General features: G+C 45.1%; 1 protein-coding gene across 1 annotated transcript in view; it reads left to right on the top strand.

Moving 5' to 3' along the window:
* The first annotated feature begins 179 nt into the window (after positions 1-179).
* Positions 180-24,993, top strand: part of LOC123369112 (E3 ubiquitin-protein ligase RNF213-like) — a 71,073-nt gene continuing 46,259 nt past the window's right edge. Inside the window, exons 1-8 of the mRNA XM_045014473.1 lie at positions 180-208; positions 10,841-10,974; positions 12,271-12,428; positions 13,005-13,208; positions 14,595-14,788; positions 17,634-17,754; positions 22,853-22,953; positions 24,063-24,236. Of these exons, the coding sequence (XP_044870408.1) occupies positions 10,872-10,974; positions 12,271-12,428; positions 13,005-13,208; positions 14,595-14,788; positions 17,634-17,754; positions 22,853-22,953; positions 24,063-24,236 (1,055 nt within the window). The 5' untranslated portion in view covers positions 180-208; positions 10,841-10,871. The remainder of the gene's footprint in view (positions 209-10,840; positions 10,975-12,270; positions 12,429-13,004; positions 13,209-14,594; positions 14,789-17,633; positions 17,755-22,852; positions 22,954-24,062; positions 24,237-24,993) is intronic.

The raw sequence follows: 24,993 nt of genomic DNA on the forward strand, positions 1-24,993 counted from the left end.
TATTTTATAAGACATGATTTTCCTTGTTTTTAAGGCATCTGATCTGGATTCATTTGGAAGACATTGTGGCAAACATGTTTGCCCAAATTCTAGCAGTAATTGATGCAAACAACAACTTGGATCATATCGCTCAAGAAATTCCTATCTCTGACCTCTGGCTCCAGATGTTCAAAGATGAATCATTTCTGAAGATTAAGTATACCAGCAAGTAAGAGACCACCCGGAAATTTCAGACTCTCAGGAATAGATCTAAGTGGAAAACAATGTTTCCATTGTGCAAGACCTTTTGAGATTTCAACATTTTTTTTCCCCATCCTGAGTTGGAATGAAAAGTTGAAATCTTGAAAATTTTCACAAACTGATAATCTAAAAGCATTTAATCTCAGCTCCATTGTAAAGTTTAATTTAGATTTTGACCTTTTTAAAAAAAGTTTTTACCTTTTTTTAGTATATATTAACTAAAATAGCTAAATGAAAAGTCATTTCAAACTATAAACCAATTTTTTTTCAAAAATGTCAAAACAGGATGTTTCAATGGTTTTGAAACTTTTTTCCAAAAATTGTTCAGATCAGGAGGCTTGCTGAAACTGACCCTTTCCCTACAAACTGTTTTGGTTTAATTTAGGGCTGTCTGTCAAGCGATTAAAATAATTAATCGCAATTAATCACACTGTTAATAATAGAATACCATTTATTTAAATATTTTTGGATGTTTTCTACATTTTCAAATATATTGATTTCAGTTATAACACAGACTACAAAGTGTACAGTGCTCATTGTATGCTTATTTTTATTACAAATATTTGCACTGTAAAAAAACAAAAGAAATAGTATTTTTCAATTCACCTAATATAAGTACTGTAGAGCAATCTCTTTATTATGAAAGTTGAACTTACAAATGTAGAATTATGTACAAAAAAAACCTGCATTCAAAAATAAAATATAAAATGTGGGCCTACAAGTCCACTCAGTCCTATTTCTTGTCAGCCTATGACTTAGACAAACAAGTTTGTTTACATTTGCAAGAGGTAATGCTGCCCACTTCTTGTTCATAATATCACCAGAAAGTGAGAACAGGAGTTTGCATGGCACTGTTGTAGTTGGGTGGCAAGATATTTACATGCCAGATGCACTAAAGATTCATATGTCCACCATTCCAGAGGGCGTGCGTCTATGCTGATCACGGGTTCTGCTCAATAACAATTCAAAAGCAGAGCAGACCGTTAAAAGTTGATTTTCTTTTTTGGAGGTTCAGGTTCTGTAGTTTTCGCATCCGTGTGTTGCTTTTTAAAGACTTCTGACAGCATGTGCCACACCTCATCCCTCTCAGATTTTGGAAGGCACTTCAGATTCTTAAATCTTGGGTTGAGTGTTGTAGCTATCTTTAGAAATCTCACATTGGTACCTTCTTTGCGTTTTGTCAAATCTGCAGTGAAAGTGTTCTTAAAATGAACGTGTGCTGAGTCATCATCTGAGACTGCTATAACATGAAATATATGGCAGAATGCAGGTAAAATAGAGCTGGAGACATACCATTCTCCCCCAAGGAGTTCAGTCACAAATTTAATTAATACATTATTTTTTAAAGAGCGTCATCAGCATGGAAGCATGTCCTCTGGAATGGTGGCCGAAGCATGAAGGGGCGTATGAATGTTTACATAATTGTAAACATTGTTAGCATATCTGGCACATAAATACCTTGCAATGCCGGCTACAAAAGTCCCATGCAAACTCCTGTTTTCACTTTCTGGTGACATTGTAAATAAGAAGAGGGAAGCATTATCTCCTGTAAATGTGAACAAAGTTGTTTGTCTTAGTGATTGGCTGAACGAGAAGTAGGACTGAGTAGACTTATAGGTTCTAAAGTTTTGCATTGTTTTGTTTTTGACTGAAATTATGTAACCAAAAAAAAAATCTACATTTGTAAGTTGCACGTTCACAATAAGCACTATGGTACTTGTATGAGGTGAATTGAAAAATACTGTATCTATTGTTTATCATTTTTACTGTGCAAATATTTGTAATAAAAAAATAATAATATAGAGTGAGCAGTGTACACTTTGTATTCTGTGTTGTAATTGAAATCAATATATTTGAAAATGTAGAAAAAACATCCAAAGATATTTAATACATTTCAATTGGTATTCTATTGTTTAACAGTGTGATTAAAACTGTGATTAATCACAATTTTTTAAATTGTGATTAATTTTTTTGAGTTAATCGCATGAGTTAACTGCGATTAATCAAGAGCCCTAGTTTCAATGAATTGTGATTTTTACAATGAAAAAATGTTTAATCAAAAATTCCTGACTGTCTTTTCTCAGGATTGAGAAAAACCAACCTCTCCAGATCTGCAAATGTACAGTGCTATAGCAATGAGAGAAGTTAGAGAGTCTGAGCATGGTGGAGAGTGTGTTCATTAGACAAGTAAAGGCACAATGAAATTGGAAGGCAACAAATGTATATAAGAATTAAGCCATGGAACTCACTGTATCGGAAGCCAAAAATTAAGTAGTTCTGTTTACACACAAGTAATCCCAGACAATTATGGGCACAGAATTACAGGCAGTCATTTGTGCCAGCTTTTAGATGCATTGTTATTATAATTGTTGTTGTTTTGTTGTTGTTATAGTCTTAGAAGATTAGGGTTGGAAGAGATCTCAGGATATCATCTAGTCCAGCCCCCTGTTCAAAGCAGGATCTACTTATAGATCCATAGATTATAAAACCAGAATGGAGTGTTGGAATCATAGAACCCTAGAGTTAGAAGGGACCACAAGGGTCATCTAGTCTAACCCCCTGCCAAGATGGGGGGGGGAGGGATAGCTCAGTGGTTTGAGCTTTGGCCTGCTAAACCCAGCATTGTGAGTTCAGTCCTTGAGGGGGGGCCATTTGGGGCAAAAATCTGTCTGGGAATTGGTCCTGCTTTGATCTTGGAGTTGGACTAGATACCTCCTGAGGTCCCTTCCAACCCTGATATTCTACAATTTGTTGTGTCTAAACCATCCAAGACAGATGGGTCAAGCTTTGGCAGCTTGTTCCATTGTCCTGCTGTTCTTACTGTTAGGAAGTTTCTTCCTGAGATTTAATCCCAAACTGCCATGCTGTAGTTTGAACCCACTGCCTCTCATCCTGCCCTCTGTGGCAAGAGAGAACAATTTTTCCTCCATCTTTTTATAGCAGCCTTTCAAGTATTTGAAGACCGCTATCATGTCCCCTCTTAATCACCTCTTTTCCAAACTAAACATACCCAGTTCCTTCAGCCTTTGCTCATATGACTTGCATTCCACCCCCTTGGATCATCTTTGTTGCTTGCCTCTGGATCCTTTCCAGTTTCTCTACATCCTGTCTATACAGCAGTGACAAAACTGGACACACAACTCCAGCTGAGGCCTAACCACTGCAAAGTCGAGCGGTACTATCACTACCTGTGACTTGCATACTATGCCTCTGTTAATGAAACCCAAAATTTCATTTGCTTTTTTTATAACAGCATCACATTGTTGAGTCTCATGTTGAGTTGTGATCCACCACAACTCCCAGATCCTTCTCAGCAGCGCTGCTGCCAGGACAGTTTCCCCCATTCTGTATTTGTGCATTTGATTAATTCTTTCCCAAATGTAGCACCTCACATTTGTCTTTGTTGAATTTCATTTTGTTGTCTATAGCCCAGTTCTTCTTCGAGTGCTTGTTCACGTCCATTCCAATTAGGTGTGAGCGCGCCACGTGCATGGACATCGGAAACTTTTTCCCTTAGCAGCTCCCGTCGGGACGGCAGAGGAATCCCCTAGAGTGGCGCCCTTATCGCACTGTATATAGTACCCTGCCGACCCAACCCCCCCCCTTCAGTTCCTTCTTACCATCAGTGGCAGTGTTGGAACGTGCTCTCTCGCTTGCGAGTGAACCCTTAGCATTCTAGTTATTACCAGTTGGACAGTTTGTTGTTAAATAGTTAGTAAGTTAGTTAAGTATAGTTTAGTTAGAGGTGACTGGAATTAAGTTACAGCCACCAGCCTTGGGCTGCGGGACATGCCGCAAGCCCAGGGGTTTAAAGCTTGCACTACCTGCCTCAAATCAATGCCCAACAGTGATCCACACGACTCCTGCTTTAGGTGTCTGGGGGAGGCACACCAGGCTGAGCACTGCAAAATCTGTAAGGCATTTAAGCCCCATACTAAGAAAGAGAGGGACTTTCACCTTAAGCAACTGCTCATGGAGGCTGCTTTACAGCCAGTGGTGCCAGACCACCCCGTACAGGGCCCAAGCTCCTCGGTAAGAAGTGTCCCGGCATCAGTTCGCAATTTGGCACCGGGCTCAAAAGATCCCCAGTACCATAAATCTCCAGCACCGAGACGAGCTGACCAGCCCTGGCACCGCTCAAGCTCCCTGGCACCGGCCAAGTGGCATAAGAAAGGGGAAAGAGGACGATCCCCTCAAAGAGCGACCAAGGCACCCAGAGAGGCTCCTACAACTCAGAGGCAGGACTCTGTTTTGCATCAGAAGACGGCACTGTTGACTCCGGCACTGCAGGCACTGCTGAGTCCGTCACTCAGCGACTTTGGTGCTGACCAGTGCTTAGAGGAGGTCTTGGAGCCCCCCTCCAGGCCTGATATATTTGAGACTGCAAAGGACCTCATTGAACTGTCAGTGCCCAAACCTCTCCCATACAGAGAGAATCCTCCAGCACTGCCCAGAGGGCTGCCATCCAGAGGGAAACTGGCAATGGTGCGCTGCTCGAGGTCACAGATCTGGCACCGCTCACGGCACCGTTCTCATTCGAGCTCACCACAGCGTCACTCCCCAGCACCGACGACCCCACAAGAGGTGATGGCACTGGGTGAAGAGGCTCCCTCAGAGCCCCCACCATGGACCCGGCACCACTCCACGTCATCCTCGGATACTCGTCACCAAAGCACGGTACCGGCCAGTTCCCCGGCACCATATTCACTAGGACAATCCAGGTCTAGGGATAAGCCGGTACAGCTCACCATCACAATCCTCTCGACACCAGTCCATAAAGCTGGAAGCATCCTACCTCCTTGGGGTGAGGAACGAGTTGGCAGATTACCTCAGCAGGTCCTACCGAGCTCACGAGTGGTCAGTCCAATCAGATATCCTGCAGTCAATTTTCTAAAAGGGGGGTTACCGCAAGTCGATCTATTTGCCACCAAGGACAACAAGCAGTGCCCTCGGTTCTGTTCATTTCAAAATCACAGCCCGGGCTCCATCTCCGACGTGTTCTTAATACAGTGAGGAGATGGCCTGAAGTATGCCTTCCCTCCAGTCCCGCTGATCCACTGGGTCTTGCTCAAGATACGCATGGACAGAGCAGCAGTGATCCTGCTTGCCCCATCCTGGCCACATCAGGGTTGGTATACAACACTGCTCGAACTATCAGTAGATGCTCCAATAGCCCTACCCCTGCATCCAGACTTGATCACTCAGGACCACAGGCGCCTTCTCCATCCAAACCTACAAACTCTGCACTTCATGGCTTGGAAGCTCCGTGGCTAAACTCGATGGCACGCCAGGGCTTTCAACCAGTGAGACAGATACTTCTTGGCAGCAGGAAGCCTTCCGCAAGGTCAACTTACTTGGCCAAGTGGAAAAGGTTCTCTTCCTAGTGTGAACCCAGGCATTTGTTTTCGATCCAGGTATCTATCCCAGTTATACTGGACTACCTGCTCGACCTCAAGCAAAAAGGCCTATCATTTTCATCCATCGTAGTACACCTGGCGGCTATCTCAGCCTTCCATCCAGGGGATACTGGACATTCAGTGTTCACAAATCCTATGGTGGTGCGTTTCCTCAAGGGAGTGGAGAGGATATACCCTTACTCTCGACCACCAGTACCAACCTGGAATCTGAACCTGGTCCTCTCCAAGCTCATGGGCCCACCATTCGAGCCTCTGGCCACTTGTTCCTTCCTTTAACTTTCATAGAAGGTAGCATTCTTGGTGGCCATTACATCAGCAAGAAAAGTGTCTGAATTAAAGGCTCTCACCTCTGAACCCCCTTACACAGTGTTTCATAAGGACAATGTGCAGCTTAGACTGCACCCTAGATTCCTCCCCAAGGTGGTCTCCCAGTTCCACATGGGACAGGACATTTGCCTGCCTGTGTTTTTTCCAAAACCTCACACGAACCTGCAGCAGCAGAGCTTGCACATGCTAGATGTTCGAAGAGCCCTAGTGTTCTACATAGGGCGCACAAGGCCATTTCAGAAATCAACCAGCTGTTCGTGGCCACAGCTGAGAGGATGAAGGGCCTTCCAGTATCTTCTCAGCACATCTCATCCTGGATCACGGACTGCATTTGCACATGCTACGAGTTGGCTAAGGTCCCAGCTCCGGCAATCACAGCCCATTCAACAAGAGCTCAAGCGTCTTGGACCGCCTTTGTGGCACACGTACTAATCCACGAAATCTGCAAAGCAGCTACCTGGTCCTCAGTGCATACGTTTACAGCCCACTATGCCATCAACCAACAGGCCAGAGATGATACAGCAGTTGGCAGAGCGGTCCTCCAATCAGTCATTCTTTGACTCCTACCCACTGCCAATGGACAGCTAGGAAGTCACCTAATTGGAATGGACGTGACCAAGCACTCGAAGAAGAAAAGACAGTTACTTACCTCTCGTGACTGTTGTTCTTAGAGATATGTTGTTCACATCCATTACAATACCCGCCCCCCTTCCCCTCTGTCGGAGTCAATGGCAAAAAGGAACCAAAGAGGGGACAGGCTGGCAGAGTACTATATACAGCGCCATAAGGCGCCACTCTAGGGGGATCCTCTGCCATCCTGACGGGAGCTGCTAATGGGAAAAGTTTCCAACGTCCCTGCATGCAGCGCGCGCACACCTAATTGTAATGGACGTGAACAACACATCTCGAAGAACAACAGTTACGAGTGGTAAGTAACTGTCTTTTCTCCAATTTATCAAGATCCCTTTGCATTTTAGTTCTGTCCTCCGAAGTGTTTGCAACCCCCACCACCCAGGTTTGAGTCATCTGCAAATTTGATCAGTATGCTCTCTATTCCTACATCCAGGTAAATAATAAAGATATTTAATAACACCAGACCTCAAACAGATCCCTGTGGAACCCCACCTAAGACCTTCTTCCAATCTGACATCATTCCATTAATAGTTACTGTTTGTTTGCCGTTGTTTAACCAGTTATATATTCACTTAATTCTTGGTCTACTGAGCCTGCATTTCTGCAGCTTACTTATGAGAATGTCATGTGGGACTGTGTCAAAGCCTTGCTGAAGTCCAGGTATATTATGTCCACCGCATTTCCCATATCCGCCAAACCAGCTACCTTGTCAAAGAAGGAAATCAGGCTGGTTTGGCATGATTTGTTCTTAGTAAATCCATGCTGGCTGCTAATGATCCTCCAGGTATTTGCAAATTGAATATTTTATACATTGCTCTAGTAGCTTCCCAGATATCAAAGTCAGGCTGACTGGTTTATGGTTCCCCAGCTCCTCCTTTTTAAAGATGGGCATCATGTTAGTCCTTCACCAGTCTTCTGGGATCTCTCCTGCCATCAATGAATTTGCATTTATTTTTGCCAGTGGCTGTGATATTTCTTCAGCTAATTCCTTCAGCACCCTGTGATGAACAGCATCAGGGCCTGATGCTGCTCTGGCATGTTCTTTACTTACCCTGATCTGCAACCCTTCCCCTTTATTGTTTGATAACTTTGCTAGTCATCCGGTTACATGTTGTTTTTTGTGTGAAGACTGAAGCAAAGTAGGTGTGAGCATCTCTGCCTTCTTATCATCCATTATCAGCTCATCTTTTCCTTTGAGCAGCAGACTCACACCATCCCTAATCTTTCTTTTTACGTCTGACGTATTTGCAGAACTCCTTCTTGTTGTCTCTAACATTTCTTGACAGTTGTAGTTCATCCTTTGCCTTGGCTTTCCTGATTGTGTCCCTACACGCTCATGCTATTCCCATATAAAAACTTCCTTGGTGACATGCCCCTCCTTCCATTTCCTGTGTGTGTCCCTTTTGATTTTTAGTTAGCTAGAAAATTATGTTCTAGGATTATTTAGTCTGACCTCCTGTCAGGCCAGAGAACCTCATAACTTCTCTCTAAGCTATAGCAGATCTATTAGAAAGATTTGTTTTGACTTAAAGGCTTCAAGTGATGGAGAATCCCCTTGGTAAATTGTTCCAGTCCTTCACTGTTAAACATTTGTGCCTTATTTCTGAATTTGCCTGGCTTAAGCCGATCTCTAACGATCAGAGACCAGGATGACACTTGAAGTCGGGGCAGTTTATCCTCATCTGCTACTGCAGGTTTCTGACACTTTCCTCTGCATCATCTGGTGCTGGGTGCTGTCACAGACAGCAGACTGGGCTAGACAGACCTCGGTGCTGATCCAGTCTGACAATGCCTGGGTTCCAATGTTCCTAGCTACAGCCTCCAATCACTGGGTCTTGCTCTGCTCGAGGGGCCCCAATCTGCTAGTCACTCAAGAGACCTAATTACCTGATTTTTTTTCAGGTGCATTCAGACTGCATGATGTTGAAGTGGGTGCAACTGGTGATGCAAATTATTGTCCCTGTAATGTTTTTACACGTTTAATGACACCTGTTTATATGAAAGGCTATTTTTTTAAAATTTAGGCTTAAATGTAAATGATCAGTCCCAGTGAACACGGGCAGGGACACCTGTGTTAGACTGCTATGAAGAACTAGTGCTGTCTCCTGGGTCTGACACTTGGGCCAAGTAATCCGCCATCTGTGCAGTCTCCCTCATACAACCAATGAAATTGTTGCATACAAATTAACTGCAAAATAAGGGTGGTGATTCGTTGAGTTACCTCTGATATCACAGTGGTCTAGGACTCTTGGCAATGGCATGGCATAAACACATGCTTTACTGCAGCTGTAACCTGCATGGGTGTCATTTGTAAAGTCAGAATGGCTGAGAACTTAAAAATTGGATGGTAACAGATGGTACATCTCCTTAATGATTGAATCTGGTAATATTCTGAACAAAAAAAGAGCCCTCAGCCATGCTTGTAGCTGTTTCACAGTGACGCAACAGGCATTCTGTACCCCAGGGTGACACACAGAGTGACAGTCCTGGAATCTTATTGAAAAGATAATGCTACTTTATCTGTCATAGTACTTATATGCATAGTATGTACATTAATGAGTGTATTGTAAGATTTTCAAAAGTACCTGAGTAGTGACTGTTCTGGTCCTGGCATACACAGAGAGGAGTTAGATAAACAACGTAAAATGTTCTTGCTGGAAGGTTGCTTGTGACACTACTTTATTTCTTAGAAATCAGAATGATAACACACATTACCCCAAAGACAGAGAGACAAAGCAGGCTGCTCCCTAAAACAGACACACACAATTCAACCCACCTTCCTCTAGGCTGCCTGTCTGTAGACAGACTGCTGGTAGGCCCAGATCACACACTTCCCTACAGAGCTCCCTAACCTGCAAGAAGGATCAGGAAAAAAAAATTAGTGACAGCCCCATTTGATCAGAGTTTTCAGTACACCACAATGAATGCAAATCCTATTGACTTCCATCAGATTTCCTCTCAGCCCCCTGGGAGGAAAGAAGGGCTCATCATCCCACTTTACAGATGGAGAAACTGAGGCATGATAGGTGACTTGTCTAAGGTCACATGCTGGTAGAGCTGGGAACAAAAGCTCAGATCTTCTCAGTCCCACTCCAAGCCCTCAACCACTAGACCCACCTTCCTCCCATAAATTATCACTGTAAGGAATTATTATGTGCGGCTGTTCAGGGAAGGGCAGAGGAAGTAATCCAGGGCCTGGAGAAACATACATATGAAAAACTTAGACTGGGGTTGTCACCTGAGAGAGGAGACATGACAAAAGTGTATACAATAGTGACTGATGTAGAGAAGGGAGCATCTTGTTCTCTCTGTCTCATAATGCAGGAACAAGGGTATAGGCTGCTAGTTTGTTCCCTACCCCAGGAAGGTCTTACTCTATGCCTTTACCTCTGGGCATGGTTTATGAATTCAAACAAAAACTAACACAAAACAAAGTTATTCCCCTGCCCATCACAGGCTGTAGGGGCCCAGGGCCTTTCACTCTGCACCTGTCTGCTGCAGAGCCAGTCACAGGAGCCAACTTTCCCCCTGTAGCTCTTCCCCAACTGAGCACTCTCAGCCTTTTAAAGAGAACACCTGACCCCTTCCTAGCCAGGTCTGATAGATGAAAATAGGCTGGCTGGCCCCAGGCCTACGGCCCCTAAAGGGGCAGACCACCCTGTTACGAAAGGGACAATCAATGAAATTGAAAGGCAGAAAATTCAAACCAGTCAAATAAACTATTTTTTTCCCCACATAACGTGTAATTATCCTCTGGAACTTATTGCCACAGGAAGTCACTGAGGCTGAGAATTTAGCAAGAGTCAAGAAGGGACTAGTCATTTCTATGGATCACAAGAATATGCAGAGTTAATATAATGAATGAGGACAAAAAGTTTGGAAAGGATATTAAACCTTGGTTTCTGTGCTTAAACCAATTTCTAACTGTTAAACACCTAATGTGACAGGCAGATTACCCCCCGCCCCTGCCCATCTCCGAGTCCTGTGGGTTTTTACACCTTCCTCTGCAGCATCTGGTGCTGTTGGAGAGAGGAGATCGGGTTAGACTGACCTTGGCTCTGATCCCATCTGGCAGTTTCTCTGTTTTTTTATTAAATTCCTCTCTAGGCGTGTTTATCTGTTAGATGAAGCACACGTCTAAAGATGACTGATGGGAGTAAGACATGTCTCTAAATTGGTTAACAGTGTGTGTGTATATGTTTCTTTGTTTTTAAACACTCAAGGGCCCCTGATGCTAAGATTTCTGTGTTATCAATGACCGAAGACCCCAGCATGTCTGTGTTGTGCCGCTTTCCATTCAGCTGGGTTCTGAAAACTCGCCTGGATGAGATATGGGAGACAGTCCATCGGGTGAAAGGTAACATCACACTTCCTGCGCCTGTTAAAATTAACTGCAGTGGAAACAAATATGGGACCCAATTCTCTGCTTGCTTTTGCCAGGGTTAATCCAGATCAGGTTTATAGAAGAGCTACATGGGGAGGAGATGTCTCGTAATAGAGAGTGCTTGATCTAGCAGAGAGAAGCAGAATGAGATCCACTGGGTGGGAGCTGAAAGGAGACAAATTCAGCCTGGAAATAAGTAGTACATTTTTAACAGGGAGGGAAATTAACCATTGGCACAACTCACCTAGGGACGGAGTGGATTCTCCATCACTTGTAGTCTTGGTTGTGCTTACCTAAAGTTGGTTGAAAAATTTTAGTCAAACAGTTTGGTGTCAGAAAATGCCATTCTGAGAACTGAATTTTTTCATGAAATTTTGTTGATTTAGATTAAATTTTGTTAGAAAAATTGAAAAAAACTGTTTAGAAAATGTCAAAATATCTTGTTTCAACATTTTCAGGAGAAAAGTTTATTTTTTTGTTCTAAATGTCATTGTTTTGAAGTTTATTTTATATATATACAAAATTTAAATTAAAAAATGGTCAGATCAAAATAAACCATTTCAAATTTATCAAAATTAATAATTTTGATCCAAACAAAAAATCTTAACTTAATTTCGTAAAAAGTTTCAGGATTTGGCTTTTTGTCATGATTTGTAGCAAAAAAATGCAAAAAGTCAAAATTCTTCATGGGACAGAAATCTGTTTTCCAACCAGCTCTACTTTTAACTCAGCCAAATGCCAGGATCAAAGAATGTAGGTCACTCTTACCAGATGGCGGACTGTATCCTGGAAATCAGTGACTTGGGAAAGGAATCTGTAGATAGATCTTGGGATCTAGGTACTCTCAGACTGGGTCTCAGACTTGCAGATAAATAGGGTCTGTGCTTAATCTACTGCTTCTTAGAGGAGTCTTGCTGGTGGGGGGAAGAGTTCCTCATTGAAGATTGCCCTGTCAGACTGTCTGAGCCTTCTTGTCCTTTGCAAACTCCAGTTCTTCATTCCTTGAAGGAGGAGTCACAATTGCTGCACTCTCCACCCAGCTACAATGACATAGAACCACCCCACCCAACTAGAATGACCTAGAACACTGCATCATAATTCTAATGAGTAGCCATTTGTAATGGAGAAAAACAGGATCCCTTTTTCTCACCATGCTTATACTCTTGCCCCCACCATTCACTTCCATATTAATAATTACTAAACAATATTTATAGTGCTTTGCTATAACTGAATGAGTCCCTCTCCTTTGTTCATTCTGTGTCATTCTAGAGTATCCAAAGGACCCTACTGTGGACTCTGCTGAGATGTTTCAAAGCTCTATCTTGAATATGCCAGTGCCAGATGGCAATAGTCCAGAAATGGTTCAGTGTTATGCCAGTGATTTTGTGAGGATGGCTTTTCCAGGGCAAGATGTTCAGGTTTATGAGGTAAATGCGTTTTTGCAAAAAAGCTCTTTTAAACATCACCAGACTGAATGATTGGGGTAGAATTACCAGAGGTATAGTAGACAGATTAGACTTAATGCAGAAAAAATTAAAAACTTAGGGCCAGATCCCCAATTAGTATAAATTGGATCACTCCATTGGAGCCAATGGGCCAGATCCCCAGCTAATGCAGGAAGTATCTGATTGCCTCAAAAAATTTCAATTTTTTTTAGACTTTTTTTAAAATAAAAAAGCCTGAGTTTTTTGGAAAAAGTTTTGTTTTTGATTTTTGACTGGCAGAAAATTTTCTGCCAAAAATAAAACCCACTTCTCCAGCTGTACTGTTTTTGATAATCATACTTTACTGAAACACTGTATTTGCTCTTAAATTACTGCTAAGTGCACTCAACTTTAACTGCATTTTAACAACATTTTTTGACTGGGATTAGAATTAGTGATGATGAAAATGTCATACATCTTTCATTAAACATGGCAGCAATGGAGAACTTATTCTATGGGTCAATCGCTGTTCCTGTGGTTGAGGATGAGTAAAAATAATACCTTGTATTTTATCACCAGATTTTGTCAAATGTTCTCATAACTGGTGCGAAGCGGCTCTGCGCCTCTTTGGCACCTGACAATGTGGGGTTTTCCCTGGTTTGGCTGCACATTGAATATTTCTACCTACAAGAGAATTATCAGCTGTTCATCAATTTAGTAAAGAATGAAGAGACTCTAGCCAATGAGCTGCAGAAAGTTTATAAAGAAGACACAACTAAAATGGTGAGCGAGGTTACCTGAACAGTGTTTCATTGCTGCTCTTTTCAACCTGTAATTGTAAATGGGAATCATCATCGAGAGGGTGTGTTTCTACTGGATCCCACAGGGATTCGTTCTTGGCACTACAGTATTTAACATTTTTATTGATGGAAGAATAATCACCGGTTTGGGTTGAGTCTGCCCCATTTCTCAGCAGTTTGTCCTGAATTTGGTATTCTCAGTTGTGACCCACCGAGGCATGGCGACATCAACTTGAATAGCCCATTCACAATGTGCTGGCTAGACTGGATGTAAACTACCTGGTGGGTGTCACCCCAGGAGCAAACACATTTGAAATACTGGTATATAGTCAATATTCATAATGTCAGATACAACAATGACACATGCATACAAATAGGATAATCGTATTCAGCAAATCATAACTTTTCCATTCACACCTTACATGATATATAATTGCTACAAATATTACACAAAGTATAACAGTGGTAGCAACATGATATACATGGTTATATTTTAATCCTATAACATCACATCCACCACAACTCCCAGATCCTTCTTAGCAGTGCTGCTGCCAAGCCACATATGCTTTGTATAATACAATGTTCTTTGCATCAGGGCCTCATCTTACTACAGTCACTACAATTTTAAGCCAGCTGGTTTTGTTTGATGCAAGTGCCATCTAAACTGAACCAGGAGCTGTTATCCAAACCAGTTTTAACCACTCTTTAGAAATGGCTTATACCTGCCATGGCCCTGTCCACATTAACAAGCCAGACCAGGTTAAATCCAAGGCAGCCTGAACCAATTTAATACCATGGTTGAGGGCTGGCTCCCACTCCCGTGGATGTCAGTGGGAAGATAGATTGATTTCATGGGGAGTTAGGTCAGGCTTAAAACGTGGTTAGGTAACAAGGTCCTTGACTCAGCACACTTAAATCCTGAAGAGGGGAGGAATGATGTTCTGTAGCACTCCATTACTATCTGCACTTCTCTCCGTTCCACTAAGGTACTGCTTGTTCCTTTGCCTCAGCAGCTGGATGTGTAACACACTGGCGTAGTAGTTGTAATTGTATCTCGGCTCCTGCCTCCCTTGCCATTAGTGGGGTTATCTCTTTAGCTCAGATGATGAGGATCTTTGCTGCTGATGCTGAATCACCAGAGCTCAGTCCCTGCTGATGAGCAGATCTTGCCTGAGAGTGCATGTGTGTGCGCGTATGTATGTGTGTGCAGTCACAAGTCATTGCTTCATAACCTACTCCCGTCCCGTTGCTTCATCTTTTCAGCAAGTGATACTCCTGCCCTTTTATTTTCTCTCCTCTTTGCCCCTCACCCCAAAACACAATGGCTAGCTCAGAAATTCACGGGATTTGTTTTTAAATGTCATTATAGTTTATAGCTCTTGATGCTGTGAACATCATCCTGAAGCAGCTGCAGCCCACAGAGAAGGAACTTCTGCCATTCAACGCCTGCCTCACCTGGCTGAAAAGGATCAAGTCCATTAAGCACACTGTGGAGCTGATCACGTCGGACGACTACCAGATGAGACTTTACCGTAACAAAGAAGAATTATTGAACAGCGTATTGTAAGTGTTACTACCCCTGCCAAATCATGTCTATATATTTTAAAGAATATAAAACTTTTTGAAAATGTGTAACAGTCAAAACTTTTCTGTGCAAACTTTTTTTCCACCAGACAGAAAGATAGGTTTTCCTTTAAACAAAATTTTTGCAGACGATTTCAGATTTCTTCAGAATTTTCCAAATGTATATAGAAAAAACTTGAAAACTAAAAATTTTCCAGCAGTTTTCAGCCAAAAATCAATAAATGTTTTGATTTTTTGCATTTTTTTACCAAAAACTTTAGTTACTAAAAAAAATGGGTTTTGTTTTCTCAATGAAAAGTCATAATTTTCCATGGGAGAAAAAAAACCTCTCCATGTTCTAACTCTGTGCTACATGGTGGCTCAGTGTTTGCTGTGACCCCATTAGTGGCTGGTTGTAACGGTGTTGGGACTCACCACCACAGCGCCTCCCGCTGGTGACTCCAGGAACTTGCTCAGTCCAGTGGAGTGCCCCCTTCTGGTGGTGTCCCATCCATCATCTCGCCCTCGTTTGGCGTGTGGACCCGCGTTGTTCCCAACCTGCGGCATCCTCTTCGAGTCACTGCCATCCGGCCATGCCCCTTAGTCCATCCTCACCCCCTTCTGGGGGGGAGGGTGTCAATCAGCTGTCTCTCTGTGCCTCAGCCAATGTCAGCAACTGCACCCCCAAAGTCACACCCCTCTTGGCAGCCCTAGACAGCCACTCCTGTCAGCTGGGTGTAAGGCAAGAGGGAAGGAAGGGACCCAGGCCTGCCCACTACTCTGAGTCCTAACTCAGGGACCCTCTAGTGGCAGCCGTCCTGCCCTCCTTCTCTCCCTCTGTCTGTCCACATCCCTGGGCTGCTTCCCCTTCGGCTCCTCGCACCAGCTAGGCCCTTCCCCTCATGGCCTGCAGCCTGGCAGACACTGGGCTGGAGTTCCCTTCTGCTTCCCCCGGCCTGCCCAGCACTGCGCTGTCCCTGGTGCTAGTTTCCCAGCTCTGGAGACAGACCTTCCTTCTCAAAGGCCCAGGACAGACTGCTTCTCTGCTCCCTGAGCAGCCTTTTTATAGGACGGAGCCTGGCCCTGATTGGCTACCTCCAATCTGGGCCCTGATTGGCTCCCAATAAGTCCTTCTCCAATTGGCTGCCCACCTGTGCAGGCACACTGGCCTGCTGCAGCCCATACTCTCAGGGAGTGGGGCAGCTGCCCCACTACACTGGTCTACATAGCAGATAAAAGCCCATTACTTTGCCACTGTGTTACTCTGTGTGACAGACAAGAAAGGCGGAGTCAGCTCTCTCTTCACAGCAGCTCCAATCAAACAAGGCAGAATGGAGCTGATTAAGCAGGGCAGTGCCTGATTTGTGAGTGGGGCAGGGCAGAAAGGCTAATTAAGCCATTAGGCAGAGCCCACAAACAGGCACAGGAAGGAAGCGGAAAATGGGGAAGCAGGCAGTAAGGTGAGAGAGAGAGATTGCTCTCCCCTGCTTGTTACAGGAGCTGTATATATTATGAAGATGTTGAGAATTCATTTGTAAATAAACTGCACAACCTGTTGGACCAGCACATGGGTCTCTGAGTAGTTTGTAGACCAGACCAGGACAGAAGAAGGAGCCAGGAGGCCCTGTTACACTCTGTTAGTTCAAATTATAAAGTAAACATCCTAGATCCATTCACTAGTCCCTGACATCCCTCTTCCTCACCCTTTGTGATGCTATTTACACCTGTGCAGATTGGATGTAAATCTCTGCTAGGTCAGACTTCTCTCACACTGGTGGGAATGCTTTACACATGTGTAAATGATGAGGCAGAGCACCAGTCTATAGAGGATCAGAGCAATCTTATGACTAAAGGTTCAGTACATTGGCTCACAGCTGGCTGCTTGTGTTACTCGCACAAATCCTGCCTTTGGAAAGGTGCATTTTAATAATGTAGAATTGGGTGCATGCGCTGGAGAGTGGCTTCCCCAGCTGGGGAAGGAGAATGAAACTGGAACAGGAACAGAGAAGGAGATGCTCAGGGGAATGGAGAGCCTGAGGACAGGAGACTAAAGGAGTTTGGCTTGTTGAGCCTAACACAACGAAGGCTGGAAGGGGATCAGGATTGATCACTATAGATACATTGGGAGGGGGAGGAGTGGCTGTAAACACCAGGGAGGGTGAAGAGCTATTCAAGTTAAAGAACAGTGTTGGCACAAGAACAAATGGGGACAAACTGGCCATGGCTGAATTTAGGCTGGAAATGAGAAGGTTTCCAGTCATCAGAAGGAGGGAGGTTCCGGAACAGCCTCCAGTAGGATTGGCGGGGGTGTGGGCAAACACTCTAACTGGTTTGAAGATGAAGCTTGATAAGTTTATGAACAGGATTATCTGACAGGGTTGCCAGTGATAGCAGGGACTGGACTCCACAGCCCAAGTTGTCCCTTCCAGTCGTACATTCCTATTAAAACCTCAGCTATTACTTGTGTCATGGCCCTTTCTTCAGAGCTTGTTCTATCAACAAAGCAAGAGCAAATCCACTTAGAAACCTTTGGCCATATTCCCACTGAAGCTTTCCTAGCTTTATGCAGATAACAGCGGAAAGGACAAAGGTTTTTTTCCCTTTGATTCCCCCTTGTATCCACTTCCCCTTCCTTTTGTAAAGTGCCCTGAGCAGTGGGTAAGGAGCATCCCTGACTGCAAGCCATCACACCCAGCCTGGAGGGATTGTGAGCCAAAGGCCCTGTTTACATGTTCAGTTCCTATATCCAGGTTGCTGGTTTTGTCCAAAGATGTGGGGAAGAATTATTTTTCCCACCAGACAAGGCTCAGCTACTCTCAGTGAGGCAGTTCTGTCTCTTTTTCAGACACCAATGGAATTGCACCAACATCGTCTACCTGCTCATCGATCACCTGTTACACGATGAAACCAACGTGGACGAGAAGCTGCTAAAGGTCGTTGTGAAGCAGTTTGTCTTCCTCTGGAATGTAGGTGTATAAAATAGTGCCCCACTGCCCCTTTGAAACCTCATTGAATGAGAGACTACAGCCCCTAGGCCCCAGCAGAGTTGGGAAGGAGGACTGCTGGAAGACATTTTTCATCCAAAACTTTTTCTGGAGAAAAATACAGATTTGGAAATACCAAAATACTTCCTGAATTCATGTTGGTTTTTCCAAATTGTTTCAGTCAGAAAAAAACTACAAAGAAAAAAAATCGGGGAAAAGAATCAAAACATTTCCATTTTTTGGTTCAAAATAACTGTTACATTGCCAAACTTCCTTTAATTTTATTTTTTAATACAATTTTTTTAAATTAAAAATGATTGAAATGAAACAATGTTTCAGCTTTCTCCAAAATGTTTTCTTCCATACTAAACAAATTTGACACGAAGCTCATTTTCTCCCCAATTTTTTCACAATTGCCAGTGAACCAAAAAATCCATTATTCACCCAGCTCTAGAGATGATTCCTGTCCTCAGGATTCACCCAACCCTATCCTTCACCCACATGGGACGTGGTGTCCCCACCAGGGATCAGGAGGTAGCCTGTAGGTGGCCCAAGCTGCACTGACCCAGCACAGTTCCCCCACTTACCGTCCCCAGCCCCTGTGCAGTGATATTACACCCAGGCACCAGGGCCGGATTAACATTATGAGGGGCCTAAGGCTAATGGGAGAGAAGGGCCTAACTATGAGTTACACATTGCAAAAAAATTGATGAAGTCATCAAACATGTATCCACATACATATTTACATATTTATTTATGTAAAATTTTATTCTACTCTCACTTCAGACAAACATTTTTTTTCCCTAGCTTTTGCTGTGGCAGAGTCATGAATGATGTAATCGTAATTCAAAGACCTGATGATTTCATTCTCAATGCTCAAGAGGGACAAAGTACTAAGATGCTCTTGAGTCATGGTGGTTCGGGGGACATTTTTGACCCATGTTAGAAGAGAGCAGGAACATTCTCCACTACAGTTTGTGATCATTAGTGACAAATACAGCCATAGTGCAGTTTCAACATTTGGGAAACCTTCTATCACATTGGATTCAGTGATAATAGATTTGCTTTTGTCATCTTTTCTCTCTGTATCTGAGAGTGATGTGAATTCAACAAATTGAAGAAATTCTTTAGTAAAATATACTGGGAGATCATCTGGGTACTTCTTGATACCTTCACGGATTTCGGAACTTGAAATGTTAGGTGAAAAATTTGTCAGTACACAAAAGATTTTGTCAATATTTTCGTAAGCCTTGATCTGATGTTCTAATGCAGGGGTTCTCAACCAAACATGCTATAAAAACTCCATGGCCCACCTGTGCCACAATAACTGGTTTTCTGCATATAAAAGCCAGGTCTGGCGTTAGCAGGTAGCAAGCAGGGTAATTGCCTGGGGCCTCACGCCACAGGAGGCACCGTGATGCTAAGGGCAGGTCTTCACTACCCGCCGGATCGGGGGGTAGTGTTCGATCTATCAGGGATCGATTTATCGTGTCTCGTGTAGATGCGGATAAATCTATCCCCGAACACGCTCCCCGTCGACTCCAAAACTCCAGCTCGTGAGAGGCGGAAGCGCAGTTGATGGGGGAGCAGTAGCGGTCGACTCGCCACCATCCTTGTGGCCAGGTAAGTCAACCTAAGATACGCTGACTTCAGCTACGCTATTCAGTGTAGACCAGTGTACGCTATTCAGTGTAGACCAGGGCTAAGTTTTTCAGGCTTCTGCTTCAGCCCCAGGTGGCGGGGCTCAGGTTCCAACACTTCAGTCCCATGCATTGGGACTTTGGCTTTCTGCCCCGGACCCCAGCAAGTCTAACACTGGTCCTGCTTGGCAAACCCCCTAAAACCTGTTCGGGGCCCCCCAGAGGGCCCCAGACCTCTGGTTGAGAACCACTGTTCTAATGAACTCTTCAGTGTGTCGATGACTGTGATGAAGATATTAACTCTGAAGGCCTCCTTGTCACTGGATGAGTGGCCAATTGCATTGTCACATGTCTTGTGACTTTTGCGGCGTTTGGATGACATACTCATGGTTAGCAGTCCTTGCAGCCCCCTGAATTTCATACTCATCAAAAATATCCTGTATTTGTTAAAGAACAGTTCCAAGACTTCTCATTAGGTTTACAGCAGCGGAAAGGTCAATCTGAGCACTTTGTAAGCTTAGACTGCACCTGCTGAATGGCTGAAGTATATCATTTCAGACCTCACACAAAATACCAGTTTCCAAAGTGTGCATTGCATCACTCAGGATCTTGGCATCTTTTCGTGTTGCTGATTTTTAAGATTCATCATCCTTGATGCTCTCTAGCGCATCAAGGATAGTGGAGTATCCCAGAACAACTGCATCCACAGCTTCAGCGTTGGCACTCCACTGTCTGCCTCAGACTGATTTGGCAATTGGGCATCCCTTTCGTAGTGAATCAAGTGGAGTGCCCCAAGGGTCGGTGCTGGGGCCAGTTTTATTCAATATCTTCATTAACGATCTGGAGGATGGTGTGGACTGCACCCTTAGCAAGTTTGCAGATGACACTAAACTGGGAGGAGTGGTTGATACGCTGGAGGGTAGGGATAGGATACAGAGGGACCTAGACAAATTAGAGGATTGGGCCAAAAGAAATATGATGAGGTTCAACAAGGACAAGTGCAGAGTCCTGCACTTAGGACGGAAGAATCCCATGCACTGTTACAGACTAGGGACCGAATGGCTGGGAAGCAGTTCTGCGGAAAAGGACCTAGGGGTTACGGTGGACGAAAAGCTGAATATGAGTCAACAGTGTGCCCTTGTTGCCAAGAAGGCTAATGGCATTTTGGGTTGTATAAGTAGGGGCATTTCCAGCAGATCGAGGGATGTGATCATTCCCTTCTACTCAGCACTGGTGAGGCCTCATTTGGAGTACTGTGTCCAGTTTTGGGCCCCACACTACAAGAAGGATGTGGATAAATTGGAGAGAGTCCAGCGGAGGGCAACAAAAATGATTAGGGGGCTGGAGCACATGATTTATGAGGAGAAGCTGAGGGAACTGAGATTGTTTAGCCTGCAGAAGAGAAGATTGAGGGGGGATTTGATAGCTGCTTTCAACTACCTGAAAGGGGGTTCCAAAGAGGATGGATCTAGACTGTTCTCAGTGGTAGAAGATGACAGAACAAGGAGTAATGGTCTCAAGTTGCAGAGGGGGAGGTTTAGGTTGGACATTAGGAAAAAAATTTTCACTAGTAGGGTGGTGAAGAACTGGAATGGATTACCTAGGGAGGTAGTGGAATCTCCTTCCTTAGAGGTTTTTAAGATCAGGCTTGACAAAGCCCTGGCTGGGATGATTTAGTTGGGTTTGGTCCTGCTTTGAGCAGGGGGTTGGACTAGATGACCTCCTGAGGTCCCTTCCAACCCTGAGATTCTATGATTCTATGATCTCTAAGAATCATCCAATGATTCTTCTTCCTCTACTTCCTCACCACCAGATTTAGTAGGAGGAAAAAACATTAGGAGAGGAGTTCCTTTCACCGCTGCATCTTGTCTTTGCCATCTTTCTTTGGCCTCCTTCAATTTCTGCCATCCTCCTTTCTTCGACATGGTTTCTATTGTCCAGTGTAGGCCAAAGTTCAATATTACTTGGGCCCACAAACAGTTACATAGCCCACAAAGACAAAACCACAGCCATCATAAATTGAATTCACAATCTCGATGGATGAATTTGTACAAAGCAATATCTAATGAGACAAAAGAATTCTGATGTCCCCGCTACCATCGCTCATCTGTTACTTCAATATGGAATGGAGGGCCTACAGTAGGGCCTAAAAACAGGAGGGCCTAAGGCTATAGCCTTATCAGCCTATGGGCTAATCTGGCCCTGCCCAGCCCTCTGCAGTCCTCCCCCCCAGAATTAGAGCCTTGTACAGGACAGAAAATCTGTTCGGCAAAAGATTTTTAGATTTGGAAATTTGGCTTCATTCTAAATTGGAACAAAAGATGAAAAATTCAAAATGTCCACAGAGAAAAATTTGGGGGGAAATAATTAGTTTGGTGTTGATTCAAATGTTTTAATTTTTCATATTTTTGGTATTAGATTATATAAAATATATGGGTATTGTAGTGTAGAATATAATTTCTGTGTTTCAGGGTTTTGGTTTTGCAGGAATACAGACAACGTCCATTAAAGTTTTTTGTTTAGCCAGTAATCCAGTTTTCAATCAACAACCTGGTTTGGCCAGCCATCCTCAGCTGGTGTGCCCGGCAATGGAGTTGACTGCATAACATTAGGCACCCAAGTTTGCAATGTTTGGCCACAGGTCTCTCTGAAAACCTTTGTAATCTTAATTCGGCCCCCCAATGCTTCTGCTTTATAGTACAGTCTTTAATTACATGATCATGTACCCATAGGCACCGACTCCATGGGTGTTCCGGGGCTGGAGCACCCATGGAAAAAAATTGGTGGGTGCTCAGCACCCATCGACAGCTCCCTGTGGCCCCACCCCACCACCCTGCTCCAGCTCACCTCTGCCTCCTCCATGATTGTGCTCCCATGTCCTGCTTCTCCCCCCTCCCTCCCAGCGCTTGCGCCGCGACACAGCTGATTCACAGGATGGGGAGGAGGGGGAAACATGGCATGCTGGAGGAAGAGGCGGGGCCAGGGCAGGGATTTGGGGAAGGGATCCAATAGGAGAAGGGAGGGGGCGGAGTTAGGGCGGGGACTTTGGGGGTGGGGTTGGGATGGGGGCGGGGCTAGGGGTAGGGATTGGGTGGAGTTGGGGTGGGGCCAGGGGCAGGGGGCGCGGGCACCCACTGGCGCCGGAGAAAGTTGGTGCCTATGCATGTGCCATGTGTTCTGTCAGGCTCCTGCCTGGAATGAGGGAGAATATTTAAGGCTCTGGCTGGGACTCAGGAGATTTGGGATCTAATCTGGGCTCACACACCGACTTCCTATGTGACTATCAGAATGCATGCACTAAAGGAGCAGAGTTGAGGTTGAATGGGCAACCTTGATTCTGGCATTTCCTAACTTTTGAGTGCTTGCTTTTGCAAATGTAACTTTTTTAACACTTCTTTTGTCACATAGAATGTAATGACATTCACTATGCTTTATTGTAGCTATTGTACAAAATTGAAGACCATAAACCAGCAAAGATTTTTGAAGTCGTGACAAAATTGCTGAAGAGATGCAGCAACAATGCTGCTACCGTCTATCTTGTGTAAGTTGAGCAAACAAGCAAAAAAGACCATTGTGGGTAAATTTCCAGCAAAGGCATTTTTAGCAGGCAACGTGTCTATTAATTACGCTTGCAAGGTAGTTTAGCTCCTGACAATATTTTTGTTATTTCCATGTACCATAGCATGCCTAACTCAGCATTCATTGTTGTGCCCAAACATATGCAAAACGTTTTGCATTATGGGCCATGGCCATGAACGATTCCCCCTCCTCTGAGCACCCCCTTGTGGTTGGGCACCTTCACACCAGGACTAATGCCCCACTTCTCCTCTCGGGCCCCTTAGACCTCCCCAACAGACTCTCTTGCCTCAAAAATACTCCTCCTTGGGGCCAACTTATTACAAAAATCTAGTGCAAAGAATCTAGAACAAGTGTCCCAAAACATTGTCCATTTATAACCCACAGCACATATAGTCCTTAAACTCCCATGACAGCAGCAGTGTAGCACATACCAGTCTCTGGCATCTTCCACCACACCGGGGCTCTTTGTCGGTCCTCTCCTGTCCTCCCAGGAAAGCCACCCCAGCCCTTCCAGCTGGAAAGTAACCCCACTCTTCCCAGTGGTAACTCCCCTGGAGATCACCCTCACCAGGGGAGCATCCATCACTTCTCCTGTTACACTAAAACTTTTTCCAGTTCTTCTGGGTGGTAATGTCAGTGGGTAAGCTCCTCTGCTCCCCTTCCCTTCAGCCTTCTCCAGCCCTCTGGTCCTGGTTCTCTGACTTGAGGAGGTCAGCCAGCAAACCCTTCTGCTGCTCCCCTGCCTTCAGCCTTTCACAGGAACCTCCTGCAGCCTCCTTCAGGGACTTCCTCCCTCTCTGATTCTCCCTGATCCTATATAGCCCCAGGTGCTGCTCTGCCTTTTCATTGGCCAAACTGAAAGCACCTGTTCTGGCAGAGGGGAGCAGGCCCTGTTTCATTTAAAGGAGCCAGACATCCTGTGACCGTTACACTTATGTATATTGCCATGGAGCTTGGGCCCAGCTATGCAAGGCTTTATTATTTATTTATTTATTTATGGACTCTGTAAGGCACAAGGCAGCGGAGAATCAGACCCCGTGAATTGCATCTTGCTTTCATGGTGTCTTTCAGGAAGGGTGTGAACGAGTGCAAAAGCTGCCAGAATGAGATCACTGACCCGGCTGAGCTGCCCTGCGGTCACATTTTCTGCACTCAGTGTATCTGGGAGTGGAACATCAGGCAGTGCAAGATCTGCAAGGAGAGCGTCCCTGAGGATTACGTGCCCACTGCCTCCCAGATCACCAGGTATTGCACAGTCGCCTGACTCTGTGATTTGGGCAGGGCCGCCCAGAGGGGGGGCAAGAGGGGCAATTTGCCCCAGGCCCAGAGCCCCACAGGGGCCCCCACCAGAGTTTTTCGGGGCCCCTGGAGTGGGTCCTTCACTCGCTCCGGGGGGCCCGGAAAACTCTTGCGGGGCCGGGCGCAGGAGCTTCTTCTGTTCCCGATCTTCGCCGGCGGGGGGTCCTTCCGCTCCGGGGCGGAAGGACCCCCCGCTGGCGAATTACCGCCGAAGACGGAGAGGGACCCGCCGCTGAACTGCAGCCCGGTCTTCGGCGGTAATTTGGCGGCGGGGGGCCCTTCCGTTCCGGGACCCGCCGCCGAAGTGCCCCGAAGACCCGCGGCGGGGGCCCCCCTCCACCGAATTACCGCCGAAGACCGGGCTGCACTTCGGCGGCGGGTCCGGCTCAGCGGTAATTCGGCGGCGGGGGGGGGCCCCGCCGCGGGTCTTCGGGGCACTCCGGCGGCGGGTTCCGGAATGGAAGGGCCCCCCGCCGCCGAAGACCCCGGGCCCCCGGAATCCTCTGGGCAGCCCTGGATTTGGGAGACTTGTTTAGCAATAATATTCCTGCTAATCTCAGTTACCGACAGCGTGGCCAGAATGATTGCTTATCTTCCACATCCCTCCACTACATTGCTGTGAGCTCTTAGAAAAATGGGCCACTCCCTCTCCCAGATTGTTAATGCACATAGCGCCTTGTTCTGCTGAAGGATTTGCCAAGAT

The sequence above is a fragment of the Mauremys mutica genome, chromosome 4 (assembly GCF_020497125.1).
Source record: "Mauremys mutica isolate MM-2020 ecotype Southern chromosome 4, ASM2049712v1, whole genome shotgun sequence".
NCBI classification, from domain to species: Eukaryota; Metazoa; Chordata; order Testudines; family Geoemydidae; genus Mauremys; species Mauremys mutica.